Source organism: Sphaerodactylus townsendi, linkage group LG15 (assembly GCF_021028975.2).
Source record: "Sphaerodactylus townsendi isolate TG3544 linkage group LG15, MPM_Stown_v2.3, whole genome shotgun sequence".
Classification (NCBI taxonomy): Eukaryota; Metazoa; Chordata; class Lepidosauria; order Squamata; family Sphaerodactylidae; genus Sphaerodactylus; species Sphaerodactylus townsendi.
Genome location: NC_059439.1, coordinates 2,196,941 through 2,219,204, shown reverse-complemented (window position 1 = coordinate 2,219,204; position 22,264 = coordinate 2,196,941). Strand labels below are relative to the sequence as shown.

At 48.5% G+C, this 22,264-nt stretch overlaps 1 protein-coding gene across 1 annotated transcript; it reads left to right on the top strand.

The window, feature by feature from the left end:
• The first annotated feature begins 4,948 nt into the window (after positions 1 to 4,948).
• On the top strand, positions 4,949 to 17,809 carry LOC125444856 (membrane primary amine oxidase-like). The gene is given in 5 exon segments (XM_048517583.1): positions 4,949 to 5,615; positions 5,617 to 6,809; positions 11,438 to 11,723; positions 15,412 to 15,541; positions 17,002 to 17,809. Coding segments are annotated over 5 exon segments (2,289 nt in total). The 5' UTR covers positions 4,949 to 5,220; the 3' UTR covers positions 17,287 to 17,809.
• Positions 17,810 to 22,264: the final 4,455 nt, after the last annotated feature.

Genomic DNA, 22,264 nt, shown 5'->3' with positions numbered 1-22,264 from the left:
AGAGATCCATTTCCCTCGAGAAAATGGCAGGGGGACTCTAAGTGGGTGGACATTGTTGGAATAATATCTCCTGGTAGTGGAGATTATTCCTGTTCACGTTGAGCAGAGCAGAGCAGAAGCCTGGCCTCGTGTGCGTGCGTGTGAGGATCCCATGTGCGTGCGAGCTAGCACAAAAGAAAGTCGGAGTCGGTTGTAGTTTCTAATCTAATAAAAAGAGTATTTGTAACCGCTATCTGTGGGTTCTGTGGGGCAGAACTTGGAATGAGTTTGCAACAACAAATTTAAAAAACAGCAAAATGGTTTACTTTCTTAACATACAACATTAAACATCAACATTTAACATCACACTTCAAGGTCCCGTTCAGGTTGCATTTTCAAGTCCTTATATTTACAGTCTACTGATACTGCCAAGTCCAGTTCTTCTTTGCAAGTGGGTTGGCTCCTGAAGACTCCAAGGGCTTGATGAAATTAGGATCTTGAAGAAGTGATGAAGGCTTCTAGGAGAACTCTCCTGTACCTATCATAAACACAAAAAGAAAACCCTTGAAACAATAAATTCCAACATCTATAAATATAGCAAAAATAAACAACTGCCTCTCTACCTAGTTTGTTCACAATTCTGAGGCCTCCTCTCAGGAGGGTGGTTTATAAATATACAAATAATACAATACAATAGTTCCTAACACATTGCAGTTGCCTTAACAAGGGCTCATTCTGCACATGCAAAATAATGCACTTTCAAACTGTTTTCAGTGCTCTTTGAAGCTGTGCGGAATAGCAAAATCCACTTGCAAACAGTTGTGAAAGTGGTTTGAAAACGCATTCTTTTGCGTGTGTGGAAGGGGCCAAGGTTAAAACTGAATCCATCAAAGACGGAGATCCTCTGGCTGGGCCGCAGGGGGGAGGTGGGGGATTTCCAACCGCCGGAGTGGGAGGGGGCTTTATTGGCACCTGATGCCCCCTCCCCCTTTCTAGCAGGCATTCTGCTCTCTTCTAGCTTCTCTGCCTACTCTTTCCAGGGTGGATCTATGAAGTTCTGTTTTTATGATTGGATGCCAATATAATACTGGCTGATTGTTGCTCTTTGAATGGGGTTTTTATTGTAACTGAGGCACAGAGTTCTTCTGGGATGGGGCGGTACAAAAGCCTAAAATAAAATAAAATAAAATAAACAAAATAAAACAAACAAACAAACAAACTATTGTTTTATTGTGTTGTTCACCACCCAGAGCCCTTCAGGGGAGGGGCGGTATATAAAACCAATTATAAATAAATAAATAAAAGGTGTTAAGGGCTTATACAAATCAAGGTCCAAGTCTGGTAGCCTTGTCTCCTCCAAACTACATGAGGTCTGCTGCAGCCTCTTGCTGCTTTGAGTCTCCACCCCTTACTGGGTCAACCCTTTCTGAGCATGGGGGTTACATATTTATTAGTGAACTCCATTCTGGATAGAAAGGTAGGTAGAGAGGTTCACTAATCTCTCCTAATCAAGCTGGATGGTGATGGATGCACGGAGCACCCATCCTCCCTCTAGGCGTGGTGAAAGTACGATGGAGAAGTCTCGAGAAGAAGGTGGAAGGAAGTCCCTAAGAGTATCAGTCTAACATCAAGGGGATAGAACCAGCATGATAGAGTAAAGGTGTCAATTCCTAGGTCCCTATCTATCCACTGGCTATCTAGTAAAACCCCCTCTGTAGGTTGAGGCAGAAAACAGCATAAAGTCCTTCTCTTCCAGCAGACATTACACCCAGAGGTGGGATCCAGCAGGTTCTCACCAGTTCCCGAGAGTGGGTTACTAATTATTTGTGTGTGCCGAGAGGGTGTTACTAAGTGGGTGTGCTTTTCCATCTCTACGCCCTCGCCTCCCCGAGAGGCATCCTGCCTTTGAACGTGGAGGTTCCATATAGCAATTGTGACTAATAATGTAATTCCCTGAACTGGGTTAATTCCTTTCAGTTACTGCAATTGATTGATTCTCAGCCTTTCGTACCTTTTATCTCACCAGTCTCTATCAATGAACCTGTGTGTTTCACCATTGCTGTGTTCAGATTTGTGAGTTGGGGCATTTTCTATAATGTGACAATGATTTAGAAATGACCTGGTGCAAAAAACATTTTGGGGGTCGAGGTGGGGTGGCTGCCCATGGGGGGGCATCCAAGTCAGGTTTTGGCCAGGGCTCAGGTTTGCCTAGGTACGCCTCTGCCCCCTTTGCTGAGGGGGGCTGGCGAGGGAACCTGTTACTAAAATGTTTGGATCCCACCACTGATTACACCCCGGCTGCAGTATTCCCTGTTCTTCCCAAACTCCTTCCTCTGCCAACTCCCCCAACCGCCAAGTCCCCAAGAGTGCCCCTGGAGTTGGCCTACCCCACACAGGACTCCAGCCAGACCCTCTGCCACTGCAAAACTGCTGGATTCAGGACTTCTATCTCCATTCCAATTCCCAATTACAATGGGAAGCAGGGTAATTTGTGAGTCCTTGGGATTATTGGTCAATAAATTTCGTAAGAATTTTTATATTTCTGTTGTTTTCCTTGGGGCTTCCATGAGCTTTGCCCAAGAAAACAGTCTATAATTAAGAGGAATGGGGATAAAAGTCCTGTCGCTTCAGAACTAAGACTACAGTCCAGAAAGACAAGCAAGCAAGAATATTAAGGCTGATGGAGGGAGCTGCCAGCCAGCAAGTCAATTCAATTCAACCTTTAATGGCATACATAAGAACATACGAACGAGCCTGCTGGATCAGACCAGAGTCCATCTAGTCCAGCACTCTTCTACTCGCAGTGGCCCACCAGGTGCCTCTGGGAGCTCAAAACTGCAAATATATTTACAGTTCAGAGCATTTAACATTTAACATTTACAAAACTGCAAATATATTTACAATTCAGAACATTTAAATATTGGTATTTAAAATGTTTTCCAAGAACTTAGCCATTGCCAAGGTAATCAATGAAGAAGAAGAAGAAGAAGAAGAAGAAGAAGAAGAAGAAGAAGAGGAGGAGGAGGAGGAGGAGGAGGAGTTTGGATTTATATCCCCCTTTTCTCTCCTGTAGGAGACTCAAAGGGGGCTGACAATCTCCTTGCCCTTCCCCCCACACAACAAACACCCTGTGAGGTGGGTGGGGTTAAGAGAGCTCCGAGAAGCTGTGACTAGCCCAAGGTCACCCAGCTGGCGTGTGTGGGAGTGCACCGGCTAATCTGAATTCCCCAGATAAGCCTCCACAGCTCAGGCAGCAGAGCTGGGAATCAAACCCGGTTCCTCCAGGTTAGATACACGAGCTCTTAACCTCCTACGTCACTGCGGCTCCTATGGACTACAATCTCTTAACAAAAAGCGAGTGGTCTGGAATTCAGAGTGATTAAGGCTTGGAAGCAACAAAGGGTGGATTAAAATCATGCGCAGGTTACTATGAAGATGACATTCCAGGAGGATATGAGATATGGTTTCAGGAGATCCACATCCGCAACGGCATAGTCTCTGTTGCTTGGGAATTTGGAGGGATCTCCCCGAAGTAACCACTGATGGGAAGCTGTTGAGGCGTGCTAACATAAATGCGTGGCGTTGCTTAATAGACGACAGAGATGTGAAATATTTAGCTCTTGCCCTGTAGCTTCAGCCAGCAGGTCCTGGACTTAGAATTGCCAACTGGGTGAATTCTCTGAGATTTGGAGGCAGAATCTGGGGAGGAAACTCAGTGGAATAGAATGTCATGGAGTCCACCCTCCAAAGCTGCTTCTCCTTCATTATATCTGGGGCCGGTTCACCACCTGCTTGGGGCACCTCAGTCTACTGAGGGCATCAACCGGCCATGGGGGCTCCTCTGGCCAGGGATGTAGATATAGATTTTTAGGGGGGGGTCGGGGGTGAGGCCACACCCCCACCCGCTTCTAGGGCATGGCCACGCCTCCCCAAGGCCCGTCCCCGGCCTAGCGCTTATAAAGCAGCTCTCCAAGGCCAGGGACAGCAGACTCCCCCGCCCTGCTTTCCCCTGCCCCCCCACCAGCTGGGCTCCCAGCGGGCAGCTGGCAGTTCCTTCTGCCCTCCCCTCTGGGCAGAGGCATAGAGGGAAAATGGAGCCCGGTGCAAAATCTGAGCCCCCCCCCCCCCCCGGCAGCCCCTGTGATGCTGGAATCCACATCCAAACAGCATCACTTTCAATGGTGTTTAAACTAGAGAGCCCAAATTCTCCTTTTAAATCCACCTTAAAGGGAGAATCTGGGGTCCCCAGTTAAACAACACTGAAAGTGATGCTGTTTTGGGGTGGATTATCCCCCACCCTGAAACAGCATCACTTTCAATGTGGTTAAGAGCAGGTGCATTCTAATCTGGAGGAACTGGGTTTAATTCCTCGCTCTGCCGCTTGAGCTGTGGAGGCTTATCTGGGGAATTCAGATTAGCCTGTGCACTCCCACACATGTCAGCTGGGTGACCCTGCTAACCATGACATAGACCAAGAGTCTGCAACCTGTGGCTCTCCAGATGTTCATGGATTACAATTCCCATCAGCCCCTGCCAGCATGACCCATTGGCCATGCTGGCAGGGGCTGATGGGAATTGTAGTCCATGAACATCTGGAGAGCCACAGGTTGCAGACCCCTGACATAGACATATCCCTCATATCCCTCATATCCCTGACATAGACATATCCCTCATATCAAAGTGTATTGTCTCTTGATTAGGACTCCCCAGGGATACAGAAGCACTACCCAGTGGCAAAGGTTGCTGAAACTTAAGTGGAGCACAGGGTCATGAGGATGAGAACAAAATCAAATCTGTATTTCTGGGGTCAAGAGAAGCTTTGGAACAGCCTGAATCGAGAGCCGTTTCTACCGAGTGAGTACTGCCGCCTCCTCCATCTTCAACCAGCGATGGATCATATTACAGCAGTTGGCCAGAAACCTCACCCAACAGAGTTCCCTCCGAGGGTCTGCGCTTCATTTGGGCGTTGCCTTTCCCACAGAGGTCCATCCGTCTGGGCAAAAAAGCAGGGCTGGCAGTTGACTGGGAATCCTGCAAGGCTGAGAGACCGAGAGAAGCCGAAAGAAAGGCTTCCTTTTATGGCTTGCTGCAAACCCCTTTGGTATTCCAGCGCAGCTTCCTCCTCCAGCGTGGCTCACGGCCACGACTGGGCTCTCCGTTTCCCAGGCTGTTTGCAGCAAGGAAATCAAAACCAGAGTTGTTTGAGGCGCCCCTGCGACAATCGCCGCCACTACCACTGCGATGAACATGAAAACGGTTGTCATTCTCCTGATCCTGGCCCTGGCCACTGTTTTTGCTCTGGTTTGTGTTTTGTTGACTAAAAAGGAGAAGGTCACAACTTGTGACTGCTCGGAGCTAGAGAGCTCTCTTGAGAGCATAAACAGTGAAAAGAGCAAGATATTTGCTGACTTGACAGCCGAAGAGATGACTCAAGTGGTGACATACCTCAAGGGAAATCTTGGTGTCCATCTCCAAGATGCCTTTCATGCAGAACCAGCTGATAACTGCATTTACTACCTGGACGTGTTCCTCCCTGTGAAAGCAGAGGCGCTGGGCTTCCTGGACCATGGAAGGATTCGACCCCCTCGGCAGGCGTTGGCGGTGGTTTTCTTTGGAGGCCAGCCGGATCCAAACGTCACTTAACCCTGGCAGGTCCTCTCCTAAATCTGAAGCTACTACTCACCGAGACATCAAATTCCTTTGCAAAGTTTCCAAGTGTATGCCATATCACAGCAGACCGGTGACTGAGAAGGAGTACCGGGATATTGACTTGTTTATTTTTCGTGAGCTCTCCGAGGCCCCCACCTTCCTCAAAGAATGCTGTGAGTACCCAGAGATGAACTTGACGACTCTGACCACGGCCCCCCGAGGCCTTGAATCTGGAGACAGAGCTACTTGGTTTGTCCTTTTCCAGAATGTGTTTGGCAGTGGCTATTTCATCTACCCGGTTGGTTTGGAGATCCTGGTAGATCATAGCGGCTTGGACCTCTCCCAGTGGAAAGTGAAGAGTGTGTTCTACAATGGCCAGTATTATCAGGACCTTGCGCAACTGGAGAAGGACTACAAGGACAGACTTGTAAAGGAGGTCAGGGTGAAGAGGATCCAGCCGGAGGGTGATTTCGCATCCATGAAGCCGCCACCGCTGCCACCTTCCGCTCCGGCAGGCCCTCTGCAGTTTGAGCCCCAAGGGAAACGCTACAGCCTCACAGGAAGCCATGTTGCCTACCAGTCGTGGAGTTTTGCCTTTGGGATGAATGTGAACACGGGGCCACGCCTCTTTGACATCAGGTTTGGCACCGAGAGAATCGTCTATGAGCTGAGTTTGCAGGAAGCCCTGGCCACGTATGGGTCCGACTGTCCAGGTGGGATGGTAACCAGGTACATGGATGGCAGCCTTGGCATCGGGAAGTTTTCTTTTGAACTGGTGAAGGGCGTGGACTGCCCCTATACGGCCACCTACGTGGACCGACACTACTTGATAGAGTCCAATGCCCCCAAACTACACAAGAACTCTTTCTGCATCTTTGAGCATGACATGGGGGTGCCTCTGCGTCGCCACTTCTCCAATATGGGCTCTTTTTATTATGGGGGGCTAGCCAACTCCGCTCTGGTCTTAAGGGCTATCTCCACCCTCATCAACTATGATTACGTCTGGGATTTTGTTTTCTATCAGAACGGCGCTATTGAGGTCAAGGTCCATGCCACGGGATACATCAGCTCCTCCTTCTTCACCGGCAAGGGAAAGGCCTACGGGAACAGGGTTGGGGAGCACACGCTCGGCACGATGCACAGTCATTTGATGAACTACAAAGTAGACTTGGACGTTGAAGGTAAGTCCTCTTTCCGCTTCTCAGGAGGCCACAGACAGCCCCTTAACCATGCATGTGTAACCTCTATCTGTGGGTTCTGTGGGGCAGAACTTGGAATGAGTTTTCAACAACCAATTTTAAAAACAAAATGGTTTACTTTCTTAACACATAACATCAATATTTAACATCACACTTCAAGGTCCTGTTCAGGTTGCATTTTCAAGTTCTTATATTTACGGTCTACTGATCCTGCCAAGTCCAATTCTTCTTTGCAAGTGGGTTGGCTCCTGAAGACTCCAAGGGCTTGATGAACAGGATTCAACATGATGAAGGTTTCCAGGAGAACTCTCACCCATTACAAACATAAAAAGAACCCCTGAAACAATAAACTCAAACATTTACAACATAGCAAAAATAAACAACTACCTTCCCAGTAGTTCCCAACAACATTGCAGTTACCTTAACAAGGTGTTAAGGGCTTATACAAATCAAGGTCCAAGTCTGGTAGCCTTGTCTCCTCCAAACTACATGAGCTCTGCAGCCTTCTGCTGTTTCTTTTTTTGAGTCTCCAATTTCTCTGGGTCGAATCCCATTCTGAGTATGTGGCTTATATATGCTGTAGGTATGAGGGGCTGCACATTCCCTTCTCAGGCTCATTCTGCACATGCAGAATAATGCACTTTCAAACTGCTTTCAGTGCTCTTTGAAGCTGTGCGGAATAGCAAAATCCACTTGTAAACTGTTGTGAAAACGCATTATTTTGCAAGTGCGGAAGAGGCCCTAGTCTGCCTCCAAATCCACTTTGACATCCACTTACAATAGAGCTGTGTAGCCTAAAAACCCCCAAAGTCTATAAAATCCAGTTCTGAGACAGCAATACAAATAGAATGCTGTGTTTCTGCAACTCCCATTATGATTTGCAGGTAGTCTGACTCTTTCTATTATTGAACAAGAATAGAACTAGCGTGCCAAGTGTAATATGACAAGAATGAATGAACCAAATTGGCACACTAACTTGGACTTATGTGTATATTACAATTGTAATAAATGATTCAAACAACATTTGTACAAAATTATTTTTTCAATTATTTTTCATATAAATGATAACACGATTACACTAATACTAACCCTCTTCTAGTATCCTAGGGGAAGGATGACACTGTATAAAAATGTTAACCCCAGGATGAAATCAAGCTATTGAGAATCAGTATACTGAGGAAGAGACCTTCGAAAACGCATTCAGACGCGTGGTGCGATTCTATACAGGATTCTCAGTTTCAATGTACCATCCATGTATGGACGCAAGGCACAGGATATATTAGCTCTGTTGTGAAGTTCCATTTGGAATCACATGAAAATGGAAACATAAAATTTCCCTTGGAATTGAACATTTTGTAGTCTCATATGGACTTTTGAATACACACTTTACAAATGAAATGATGAAAATTGTACATTGACTATGTTTTATTGATGCTGGCACTTTATATAAATGTATTGCACTTTATTACTTTCATTAATAAGATACTAGAATAGGGTTAGGATTAGTATAATTTGTGTTATTTATATGAAAAATAATTGAAAAAATAACTTTGTACAAATGTTGTTTGAATCATTTATTACAATTGTAATATACACATAAGTCCAAGTTAGTGTGCCAATTTGGTTCGTTCATTCTTGTCATATCTTTCTATCATTGCCCATTTCCCCCGACTCACCCCACAAGATCTAGACCCCTTCCCCCAGGTGTCAGTAGCAGAAAACAGACACCAACAACAAGACTGTTGAGGAGCAGCTCCAGATGACTCAAGCAAATGAGCCAAACCAGATGCTGTAGGAGAAGCCCCGGGGCTCTCAGGTAGGGAATCGTAAAGACAACGTCCTTTCAAGAAGACAGCAAATGGTGTGAGCAGTGAAGAGTTAGAAAGATCCAAGTGGAAGAATTTGAAAGATCCAAGCAAGAGGAAGCATCTGCTTGTAAATTCTGCAAGCAAAAAATATTCTGAATCCAAATTCTGGAGCTTTACAAGGACACAGCCCCAAAAGAAAGGCTGATGCAGCAGTAGTGACCTTGGTCTAGATATTTCCACAGAAATCCACAGAAAGGGAGGTGAGCTCCTCCCCTCATGATCTCCGTCCCAGCCTCCCCCTTGCCTGTCCATGCCACCAGCTTCCTTGCTCATGGAAATGAAGAGGAACCAACACACCAGGTGGCCCACCAAGGGAGGAACCAACATAGCATGAGTCACAGCAGGGAACAGGCAGGAACCACCAAGGTATAGGTTAAGCTGTGCTTGTCACCTGTTTCAGGACAGTAATCATGCTTTCTATGCTGCAAGTAGAATGGCTCTTTGGAGAGGCGTCAGATTTTGGGAACCTGGCCCTAAGTTTCATTTCTGTCCTGTACCTGTATCCTGAGGTAAATCACCCTCTAATTCTCCAGCTCCACATCAGTACAAATTGGCCCGCTCTGGACCATTGTAAAAGAAAACACAGTAGTCATAAAGTATTAACTGGGTAGCCGTAGCTGTTTCCCCACTTTTAAAATGACATCCGTTTCGTCTGGTCCAGGACCTTTTTAGCGCGAGGGTTGTGTTCCCCCGGGCTTTCCCACTGCCCCGCGCAAAGGCGCCATTTTGAGCAGTGCCAGAATGACACTTGGCACTTGGACCCCCCCCCCCTTCCTCATCAAGGTGATCTTCCTGTCAAGGGTCCAATGATACATCCAAGGATATTTAAATCTAACAGGTAAAGTAACAAGACATTTATGTAGAGGCTTAGAGAGGCTTCGAGGCTATAAAACCTCCGGATTAGGTTTTATTTCATATTTCTTTGTCAAGCCAATTGGATATTGTCAATAGCCTGAAATAAAGTAGTATTTCTATTGCAGGCTCTTCTCAAAGACCTAAAGCTGTTCTCTTATGTCAGCAGGTTCTATTTACAACCTCTAAGCCTCTATAAGCAACTGCTTAAAAGTTCTTGTTACTTTACCTGTTGGACTTAAATATCCCTGGATGTATCATTAGAAGAAGTGAAAATTGGGACTGTCACAATTACAAATCAATTGGAACAATTGTAAATCATTTGTTTATAGTATTGAGCTTTTGTACACCAAGGTGTAGTTATTGTTATAGTGTCTTGTATATGTAACCCCTCTGTTCAGAATGGGTTGACCCAGAAAGGGTGGAGACTCAAAGCAGCAGGAGTCTGCAAAAACTCATGAAGTTGGAGGGACCTTGATTTACTTCTTTATAAGCGCTTAACACCTTGTTTAAGGGCTTTCTGTGTATGTAGTTGATGGGAATTCTTTTGGGGACCTTCATCATCTTGAATCCCGTTCACCAAGGCCCTTTCTGTGCATCGGTCATTTGAGCAGTGCTCCTGTGGGATGGGTAAAACGGGCCAGTCTCCCTAGGGAGCTGTTCAGATAGGGGGGGGCATAGCTGCATCGTGAGCCGCGACCACTTCTACTCCCCCCCCCCCCCCTGAAGGGCAGGGCCATGAGCCCCAAACCTCGCCCCTCTGCTTAGGTTTTCTGGAAACAGTGGCTGGAAGGCGCCATCCCCCCCCCTCCCCGGCTGACGCATCTTCCCTGGGCGCACCTTCAAGCGCCTTGCTCCAGGCCTGGGGATTATCGTACCATGCAATTCCCAGAGCTGTCATGCAGGGCAGGGGGCGTGTCCCCTGGCCTGGGGTGGGATGCGCTGGAAGGTCACCGTGAGGGAAAGTATCAGCCGATCGGGCTTAATGCCAGCCAAGCGCTGCGCCGTCGTTTCCTACCGACCGGGACCGTTCGCACGAACGGTCCCGGGGTGTGTGTGTCAGCGTTGTATACGCCGACGCACCCCCCAACTTGGCCGTGTGGAAACGGCCCAAGTCTCTGAAGTCTTCATACGCCAACCACCAGCAAAGAAGAATTTGACTTGGCATGATCAGTAGACTGTAAATATAAGGACTTGAAATGCAACCTGGACAGGACCGTAAATTGTTAATGTTAAATGTTAATGTTAAAAGTGTTATTTATTAAGAAAGTAAACCATTTTGTTTTAAATTTAGTTCTTTGCAACTCCTCCCAAGTTCTGCCCCACAGAACCCACAGAGAGAGGTTACATGTACACCCATCCTGTTAAAATGAAGGGTCCTGTGAGACGGAGATATGAGTCCGCTTGCAGCGAGGAGGGCCTGTCCCCAGTGGTGGGATCCAAAAATTTTAGTAACAGGTTCCCATGGTGGTGGGATTCAAACTGTGGGATTCAAACTGCGTAGCGCCAATGGGGCTGAATGGGGCATGACGGGGGCGGGGGCGGGCATTCCAGGGGCGGGGCATTCCTGGGCGGGGCTGTGGCAAGGACGCAGCCGCTGCGCCGGTCCTTGGGCGGGAAACGAATGCACGCAGGCGCAGGCTGCCACACACGCCGGTGCACCTCCTGCTAGACTGCTTCAAGTTCTGCGCGCTACTGCTGAGAGGAGGGGCGTAACTAAGGCCAAAATCACGTGGCAAAATCACCAATTAGTAACCCCCTCTCGGCACACACAAAGAATTAGTAACCTACTCTCGGGAACCTGTGAGAACCTGCTGGATCCCACCTCTGCCTGTCCCCCAAGATAGCTGGGCAGTAAGCACAAAACTCACACTTTTTTTTGGTTTTTAGGGACCAAGAACTCCCTCGTGGCTCTTGATATGGCGTTTGAAACCGTGCAGGTGCCTTGGAGCCCCAAACACCAGATCCAGCGGCCAGTACTCACCAGCCGGGTCCTGGACAAGGAGGAGGAAGCTGCCTTCCTGCTTGATGGCAAAGCCCCGCGGTACCTGCACTTCACCACAAGCAAGGAGAACCAATGGGGTCATCAGCGCAGCTACCGCATCCAGGTCGTCAGCTTCGCAGGCGAGCACCTGCCTGAAGCAAGCACCATGGAGAAGTCAATCAGCTGGGGCAGGTGAGTGGCCACTGGGAGCGCTCTGTTGCCTTACGGAGAAGGGCCATCCTGCTCAGCATCAGTGGCATAGTGGTTAAGAGCAGGTGCACTCTGATCTGGAGGAACCGGGTTTGATTCCCAGCTCTGCCGACTGAGCTGTGGAGGCTTCTCTGGGGAATTCAGATTAGCCTGCACACTCCCACACATGCCAGTTGGGTGACCTTGGGCTAGTCACAGCTTCTTGGAGCTCTCTCAGCTGATGGGAATTGAAGTCCATGAACATCTGGACCACCATTAGTTGGCCACCCCTGTCCTAAGCATTGCACCAAAAGTCAAAAGGGAAAGTCCTTTAATTGCTAATCAAAGGCATGTCTCGAACTTCTTCACTGACAATGTGGCTGTCATACTAGAAAAGCATAAGCATAAGCATTTTACTGTCATTGTGCACGCACAACGAAATTTACAGCAGCATTCCTCGATGCACACAATTTCAGACTCATACCCCATCCTCACTTTCCCCTCCCTCCACCCATCCCTAGACAGCCCCAAACACATCAACACGAAGCCGCGGAGTTCAGCATAGCCACAGCTCTAGAGTAGAAGCTGTCTCTAAGCCTCTTTGTCCTAGTTTTGATAGACCTGTATCGTCTGCCAGATGGCAACAGTTCAAAAAGAAAGTGTGCTGGATGAGACGGGTCTCTCAGAATATTTTTGGCTTTCTTTAGGCTTCGGGAATTGTAGAGTTCTTCCAAGGAGGGGAGAGGGCAGTCGATAATCCTCTGAGCAGTAGTGATCACCCTTGGGAGCGCCTTCCTATCTGCCACTGTGCAACTGGAGAACCATACACAGATGCAGTAGGACTGATCCCAGATTATCTTAAAAGAAAAAAAAGTATTGAATGAATATGGAGAGGTAGCAGGTGCTGGAATTATTTATTTATGTAAAGCACTGGGTCATTACTGATGGGGTGATGTCACATCACGACATTTACTAGGTAGACTATGTTCATAGGTGGTTTGCCACGGCCTTCCCCTGTCGTCTTTCCCCCCAGCAAGCTGGATACTCATTTTGCCAACCTCAGAAGGATGGAAGGTTGAGTCTGCCTTATGCCAGTCACCTGAAACCAACTTCCATTTTTAAAATTTATTTACTGACTTTATTTATAGCCTGCCTTTCTCACGGAAACTCAAGTGGAATTATAAAGGCAGGAGACAATGCGATAAAAGCAGGATGTTGTATACAATAAATGCGTCAATACATTCGAATCTTATTTCGTTCAGGAGGAGTCCCCCTGTTTTGTACATTCTGTAGAATGATAGAAGTCGGGGAACTTCTCTGACCTTCTGAGGCAGACAGCGTTCCTCAGCGATCTGAGGCAGACAGCGTTCCCAGAGCCCTTTGGGGATTGGGTGGTATATAAGTTTGAAAAATAAATAAATACATAAATAATATAAGCCATGCAGGTGTGCAGCCACGTATTGGTGCCACGCAGACAAGGGTGGTCTGGTGGCTCAGTTCCACGCAGACTCTGGGAAGTTCCACACAGCACCGCAGGGGTCTGCAACCTGCGGCTCTCCAGATGTTCGTGGACTGCAAATCCCATCAGCCCCTGCCAGCATGGCCAATCCCAGCTGGAGCTGCTGCAACAACAGGTCTTCATGGATGGAAAGAGGCTCCCTGTAGCATAAACAATGTTCAGACTTCGATTTGGAATGTTAAGTTGCAAAACAAACTGTGTGAGTTTTCTTACTTACTTACTTACTTATGTATTATATTTATATACTGCCCTCCTCCGAAGGGCTCTTCCCCCTCTTCTTCTCCTTGGTGCTGTATGCATTTAATATAGAATCAGAACAAGCATAATTTTTTAAAAAATGAAAAATAATTGTCCTGGGCAGGGATCTGCAACCTGCCACTCTCCAGATGTTCATGGACTACAATGGGCCATGCTGGCAGGGGCTGATGGGAATTGTAGTCCATGAACATCTGGAGAGCCACACGTTGCAGACCCCTGGTCCAGGGGAAGTGGGATATGGAGATAGGGGGATTGCCCAGAGGCATACTAGCAGAAAATAGCGCCCAGGGGCAAGGCCTGATTTTTACGTCCCCCGTCCTGGTGAGTGCACCCCCTGCAGTTGCTGTCCCCTTCAATTGCTGCTGCTGCCCCCCCTTCCCCGCTCAACCTCCATTGGTGGCCAGCCACCTCCCTGCCTCGTCTTCCCTCAGTCTTTTCCTCTGGTGGGGCTGGGCCAGGGGGCACCCAGAAGATTTGGCAGGCTCCTGGCTCAGCTCACGGCTTGCTGCACCCTACTGGCTGCTTCAGTGTGTGGGGGCGATTTTGCAGGGGGGCTCCCATGTGATCAGATGGGTGGTGCCCGGAGACATGCAGCACCCCATGTCCCTCTGGGCAGGTACGCCCCTGCCTTGCTGTAAGGTCCAGCTCACCTTCAGGGTCAAATTTATTCGGGCAGAAGCTTGCTTGATTCAGATCTTTTTTTCATCAGATGCTTGATGGGTTCATCCATTAGGCCAGGGGTGTTGAAGTCACTTTTTGTGGGGGGCAGATTTCACTTTAAGGTGACTTAGTTGGGCTCTGTGTGTGTGTGTGTGAAAAAGGCAAACTCTCTGCTGGGGATAATTAGGAAAGGAGTTGATAATAAAACTGCAAGGATTGTCATGCCCTTATATAAAGCCGTGGTGCGACCGCACTTGGAGTCCTGTGTTCAGTTTTATTTATTTATTTATTTATTATTTATTTATTTATTTTATTTATTGTTTAGTTTTATAACCCGCCCTATCCCCGAAGGGCTCTGGGCGGCGTACAACAAGGTTAAATCACAAGCGACTAAGTACAATCAAAACTAAACAGTTAAAATTCAATATAAATAAATTACTAGCTCCCCATTTAAAACAGCGGTTAATACAAAACAGCGGTTTTGGTCGCCACATCTCAAAAAGGATATCGAAGAGATAGAAAAAGTGCAGAGAAGGGCAACGAGGATGATTGAAGGATTGGAGCACCTTCCTTATGAGGAGAGGCTGCAGCATTTGGGGCTCTTTAGTTTGGAGAGGAGACGTCTGAGGGGGGATATGATGGAAGTCTATAAAATGATGCATGGGGTAGAAAATGTTGACAGAGAGACATTTTTCTCTCTTTCTCACAATACTAGAACCTGGGGGCATCCATTGAAAATGCTGGGGGGAAGAATGAGGACTAATAAAAGGAAACACTTCTTCACGCAACGTGTGATTGGTGTTTGGAATATGCTGCCACAGGAGGTGGTGATGGTTGCTAACCTGGATAGCTTTAAAAAGGGCTTGGACAGATTTATGGAGGAGAAGTCGATCTCTGGCTACCAATCTTGATCCTCCTTGATCTCAGATTGCAAATGCCTTAGCAGACCAGGTGCTCGGGAGCAGCAGCAGCAGAAGGCCATTGCTTTCACATCCTGCCTGTGAGCTCCCAAAGGCACCTGGTGGGCCACTGCGAGTAGCAGAGTGCTGGACTAGATGGACTCTGGTCTGATCCAGCAGGCTCGTTCTTATGTTCTTATGTTCTTATGTTCTTATGTGTGTGTGCGTTCATGCGTGCGTGCGTGTGCATGACCAAGCTGGGTCCCTTTTGCCTTGTTTTGTCTAGGGCATAGATTCTGCTTCCATTCCCCCTTCAGCATCTCCCCCTAGTTTTCTCATTACCAATACTCTTCAGGTACAAGGTGGCCGTCACCAAGCGGAAAGAGGAAGAGATGACCAGCACCTGCATTTATAACCAGAATGACCCTTGGGATCCCTTGGTGGTCTTTGCCGACTTCATAGACAATGAGACTATCAGTAATGAGGTGAGTGCTGGTGGCTACTCTCTGGGGCTCATTACGTGCCCCCCCCCAAAAAAAACCCCAAGAGGAAAGTCAACTCATCCAGTGAGCAAAGCCAGGTCAGGGGTCACCTGCTTGTGGAGTTGGAGTTGGAAGAAGAACTGGGTTACCAAACCGCTCCCCAGATTTGTTGAGCATGGACTGGAGGGGGAGGGGGGCAGGAGGCAGGCACCCCTTAAAGACAGATAGTGAGGAAACATCTGAAGAGACAGCCCGAAAGCAGGGATGGAGGGAGAGAAGTGGTGGGATTCAAATAATTTAACAACTGGTTAGCCACCAAACGCAGCACTCAGGCACGAATTAAAGAACATGAAAGGCACTGCACATTATTTCAGCCAGAAAAATCAGCAATAGCAGAACACATAATAAACCAACCTAGACACAGAATATTATTTGAAAACACAGAAATTCTGGACCACTCTGACAACCACTATGTCAGACTACACAGAGAAGCCACTGAAATCCACAAGCACATGGACAATTTCAACAGAAAGGAAGAAACCATGAAAATGAACAGAATTTGGCGGACAGTTTTGAAAAACACTAGAGTCAAGACAGTGACTAATCAGCTCCACACAAACACAGGATGACTATAGACAATAAACAATCAAAAGGAACAAAGGCCAGACTACTTCTATTCAGATGCCCTCACCGAATGACCTTGCTATCTCCATTGTTATTCACATGCTACACTTCATTGTTACTCACTTACCAGGCCACTCCTATTCAGATGCCCTCTCACCTATTGACCTTTACTCACAGGTATATATACTCCACTTGCTTTCCTTTCCTACTATCAGATCCTCTGAAGATGCCAGTCACAGATGCAGGCGAAACGTCAGGAGAGAATGCTGCTAGAACACGGCCATGCAGCCCAGAAACCACACAGCGCCCCACTAACAATTGGTTGTTTACAAGCACTGTTTTAACAACCTATTCTGCCGAAGTGGTGCAAACCTGCTGAATCCCACCACTGAGGGAGAGGGCAGCTGGACAAGATCCGGACCAGAATCAGATACCCACTGAGCAGCTTCTCTCCTGAGGCCTCCTGGAGATGTTGTGATTTACACAGCATTCTTATCAGAGTCTGCATTGCCATTTCCAAGAAGCAGGGCCTTGTCAGTGGTGGCTTTACCTCTGTGGGACTTCTTGTCTTGGTTCCTCCAGGTCTTTAGGAAGCTAGCCAAGACTGCCTCTTTCAGAATGATGCTGCGCAGGACATAGGCCACATTGTGGGAGAGGCATCATTCCAAGGCCTTGCTCATATCTCGGTAGGCACCAGCTGCACAAATGACTACAGTGTGGCTCGGATCATAGAATCTTAGAGTTGGAAGGGCCTAGAGCAGGGGTCTGCAACCTGCGGCTCTCCAGGGCCTAGAGCGGTCGCTTGTTGACAAAATATTCTTCTCTGTCTTCCCCTCCAGGATCTTGTGGCTTGGATCTCCGTTGGCTTCTTGCACGTGCCTCATGCGGAAGATATCCCCACCACAACAACTGTGGGCAACGGGGTCGGCTTCTTCCTTCGGCCGTACAACTACTTCGGTGTTGACCCCTCCGTCAAGTCCATGGACAGTGTCTACTTCACCCCCGGCCAAGATGCTGAAACGTGTGGCCTCAATCGGGCTGCTTGCTTGCCAAAGGCAGCCTCCTGTTCGCCCCGCCTCCCGCGTTTTGCTTTCACAGCCTTCCAGAACCTGACAGGCCCCTGAACAGAAGGAGACTCCGCCCTGGTCAAAACATGCCTCAGTTTAGCTAATGAATTATTATACTGTTGAGCTTGAGTTGGACCTGACTTGCACCCTCCCACAAATGATCCCTTCTGCCCTTTTCCTTCCCTCCCTCCCTTTCCACGTTCTCCGCTGGGAGTGGGAGTATCCAAACCAAAAGGTTCCACCTTTACCTGGCGGACCCATGAGTGATGCCATGCGACCATTTTGATGCGACAAGTTGTTATCTGGTGCAGCTACAGTGGGATGAGTCTCTAGTTACTGCAAATGTTCAGGCGTACATGGAGGGCGTGTGGCCACCTCCTGTCCTGGGAAATATTAACAGCGTGAGTTGAGGTGGTGGTGGTGTTCTCCTTGCCAATTGAAGAAGGGCTGGAACCAGCTTGCCATTCACTTAAGAACATAAGAACGAGCCTGCTGGATCAGACCAGAGTCCATCTAGTCCAGCACTCTGCTACTCGCAATGGCCCAACAGGTGCCTTCGGGAGCTCACAGGCAGGATGTGAAAGCAAGGGCCTTCTGCAGCTGCTGCTGCTCCCGAGCACCTGGTCTGCTAAGGCATTTGCAATCTGAGATCAAGGAGGATCAAGAATGGGAGCCAGAGATCGACTTCTCCTCCATAAATCTGTCCAAGCCCCTTTTAAAGCTATCCAGGTTAGTGGCCATCACCACCTCCTGTGGCAGCATATTCCAAACACCAATCACACGTTGCGTGAAGAAGTGTTTCCTTTTATTAGTCCTAATTCTTCCCCCCTCCCCCCGCATTTTCAATGGATGCCCCCTGGTTCTAGTATTGTGAGAAAGAGAGAAAAATGTCTCTCTGTCAACATTTTCTATCCCATGCATCATTTTATAGACTTCCATCATATCCCCCCTCAGACGTCTCCTCTCCAAACTAAAGAGTCCCAAACGCTACAGCCTCTCCTCATAAGGAAGGCGCTCCAGTCCCTCAATCATCCTCGTTGCCCTTCTCTGCACTTTTTCTATCTCCTCAATATCCTTTTTGAGATGTGGCGACCAGAACTGGACACAGTACTCCAAGTGCGGTCGCACCACTGCTTTATATAAGGGCATGACAATCTTTGCAGTTTTATTATCAACTCCTTTCCTAATTATCCCCAGCATAGAGTTTGCCTTTTTCACAGCTGCCATGCATTGAGTTGACATTCCCTTGGAACTATCAACTAAGACGCCCAAATCCCTTTCCTAGTCTGTGACTGATAGCACTGACCCCTGTAGCGTGTATGTGAAGTTTGGATTTTTTGCCCCTATGTGCATCACTTAAAGCTAAACCTCTGCTGGTCTCCCCACCCACCCCCTCCAGCTTTTTATTTATTGGGAAGCTGTGACAGCATTCACACTCTGATCCTCTGCTGGTTTCCTACTGGGCAACAGCTGTCATTCCATCTCAGTCACTGCTTGATAACATGCTGAAATGGTTGGGGCTGAAAATGCCCTTGTTCAAAGTACAAACTCCTTGTGCACCACAAGGGATGATGCGATATGAATCGCTCCTTTTCTTAGTGGGGAGGGACAAAGAGGGAATGGTAGTAATTGTTTAAGCTGAGAGCCCTGTGCGGACACAAAAGGGAGCCCGGCAAAAGCTTTCTTGGCCCACAGGGGGCTTCACCACATGCTGCATGCTGCATGCGCTGGACGCTCAGTCGGCATCCGTGGACATACTGATGCAGCATCTGAAGACTTGTGCTGTCGTCCGTGAAAGCTTTTGCCCAAACAACTCCATTTGCTTTTTATGGCGCCACAAAAACACATTCTGTCATTCTGAGTGTTTGATTGTTCACCCAACCCTCCTGCTGGAATCTTCGGCCAACATGAATTTGGGGAGGCACAATTGCTTAACGGAAGTGAAACACAACAAGCTGGTATCTCCCCAGCTTTGACTGCCTGCCATATGAGCATCACCATGCGAGCGCAGATCGCAGACACGTGTGCATCTTCCCCAGCAGAGTCTGGATAGCGGGGAAGCCTCAGGCAAAGATGGAGCGGGCAGAGTAAAGCAAGAGGTGCTGGGTAAAACCAGGTCGGCTCTTCTGCACAGAAGGGGAATGCCATTGCTAAATTGCTCTGCTCTGTTTTTAAAGCCCTTCCTTCCCCCACCCGCGGCACAAACTGTGCCCGTGGTCCCTAGCTAGGCAGTGATTGCAAGAGAACAGGGAAGACCCAGTATGTTGGAGCTTTGGGTCCACCACAGACAATGTACCAGGCTGTGTGCTGAAGGCAGTCGATCCGTAAGAACATAAGAACGAGCCTGCTGGATCAGATCAGAGTCCATCTACTCTGCTACTCGCAGTGGCCCACCAGGTGCCTTTGGGAGCTCACAGGCAGGAGGTGAAAGCAATGGCCTTCTGCAGCTGCTGCTCCTGAGCACCTGGTCTGCTAAGGCATTTGCAATCTGAGATCAAGGAGGATCAAGATTGGTGGCCATAGATCGACTTCTCCTCCATAAATCTGTCCAAGCCCCTTTTAAAGCTATCCAGGTTAGTGGCCATCACCACCTCCTGTGGCAGCATATTCCAAACACCAATCACACGTTGCGTGAAGAAGTGTTTCCTTTTATTAGTCCTAATTCTTCCCCCCAGCATTTTCAATGGATGCCCCCTGGTTCTAGTATTGTGAGAAAGAGAGAAAAATGTCTCTCTGTCAACATTTTCTACCCCATGCATAATTGTATAGACTTCAATCATATCCCCCCTCAGACGCCTCCTCTCCAAACTAAAGAGTCCCAAATGCTGCAGCCTCTCCTCATAAGGAAGGTGCTCCAGTCCCTCAATCATCCTTGTTGCCCTTCTCTGCAAGAGATCCCTCTTGGTTGTGGCACGTCTGCAAGCACTTTGTGAGAGGTTGCCCCTTGCCCAGCCAGGCCGAAACAGGAGAGTTAATGTGTAACAATTGTATTGATCGAGAGGTTGCAGGGGGGTGAAGAGGGATCAATTGCCTATAGCACAGCCTGACTCATAGTCTGTGGCCAACAACGCTGCCCTCTTTGACTTCTGAGGGAGGCCTCTGGTTACAAACTGTTCTGAGCAGCCGAGCCCGATGGCTCCCCAGGGCCTGTTCACGTGAGCGCCTGCCTGGTCTCGGGGAGACTCTGACCGGAGGCACTCGGGGGCGCAAACACACCAGCCTGGCCTCCCTTCTCAGGCACACATGTCCCTGTTTACTGCCTCTCAAACTGACAGGCCAGCTTTCTTTGCTGCCCTTTGTGCCAATTAGACTTGAACCAGTCCTGGTAACTTTTAATAGCTCCAGACCAGGGGTAGGGAACCTGCGGCTCTCCAGATGTTCAGGAACTACAATTCCCATCAGCCCCTACCAGCATGGCCAATTGGCCATGCTGACAGAGGCTGATGGGAATTGTAGTTCCTGAACATCTGGAGAGCCGCAGGTTCCCTACCCCTGCTCCAGACCAACCAGCTCTCAGCAGCGCAGGGGAACAGGAACGGGGCCCAACACAGCGAGTGTAGTGAAGTATTAAAAGGTTTTATTGAGATGCTGACCTACGTGTCAGCACCTCCGCACCACGGCAACTGCGCTGCCTAGCAGTTTTACAACAGCTTATATGCACTTTCTCCCACCCGGGAGTCCGGGGGAATACAGGACAGCCTACAACCATTCATTCACAAAATACATAGTAACCAATCGTATATCTGCAATACATGGGAACCAATCAGAGTCCAGTGGGCAGCCCCTTCTTGAATTTCGCGGCAGAGGCAGGGTGAGGCGATGACGTAGGCACTGGCGGGAAGAACACAAAGGAGTCCTTTGGGTGCTTGGGGTCAGAGAACAAAACTTGATGATGACGGCACCCTTATCTGCCTGCTGGTGGGATTAGGCAGATGGAGGCGCTTCTTCCGGGGTCCCTTTTGTCAACGTCCATTCAGGGTTTTTACCTGGGTGCACTGAAAGGGACCTGCCCAGGTGGAGCAGGGGTGGATTCCTGCCTTGAGCCAAGGAGGTGCCATGCAGACGCAAATACAAAAGATAGCTATAATTCCTACTTTCTGTCTAATACAGTTTGCTCCTACCTAACTTATACAGAAATAAAACACAGTTCCATCTTTATTTAAAACCAAGATCAGAAATGGAATAAAATCACTTCTGATTCCGCTGTCAGCAACAGTGGGTGCGCTGGAGCCAACTTGCAAGACGACGTGAGCCCAGTTCCTGCCCTGCCTCTTGGACACCAAAGTCAGAGGGTGCCGCAGACCTTTCCCTGTTGGTTTGCTCCTCAAAGAGGGCGGGGCTGGGGGGTCCTCACGCGAAGGCATGAAAAGAACGTTTGCCTTCTAGCAGGACAGAGCCCTGCACCCAGAGGTGGGATACAGCAGGTTCTCGCAGGTTCCCAAGAGTAGGTTACTACTTATTTGTGTGTGCCGAGAGGGGGTTACTAATTGGGGATTTTGCCACGTGATTTTTGCCTTAGTGACGCCCCTCCTCTCAGCAGTCTATCAGGAGGTGCGCCGGCGTGCGTGACAGCCTGCGCCTGCATGCATTCGTTTCCCGCCCAAGGACCGGCGCAGCGGCTGCGTCCTTGCCACAGCCCCGCCCAGGAATGCCCAGCCACGCCCCCGTTGTGCCCCGCCCAGCCCCATTGGCGTTACGCCACAGTTGTAATCCCACCACCATGGGGACCTGTTATTAAAAAATTTGGATCCCACCACTGCCTGCCCCTGAGCATTGCAAAAGGTAACTTCCCTGCATATGAGGGCTAGGCTGGACTCTTGAGTATATATATGGCCAGATTGCTGATTCAGAAGATCAAGAGAGAGGAAATAAAAGCAGCCTTTGCCTTCTCCACCCTAATGGGCCCACCACCTCTCATTTCCTTGGCCACAGCAACACAGCACTTCCCCGTGTCAATCTCATCTCAAAATATGAATCATGACACCAACATTGTCATTTCTGGAATACGAAATAAATCCTTGTAAGGTACGGAAGG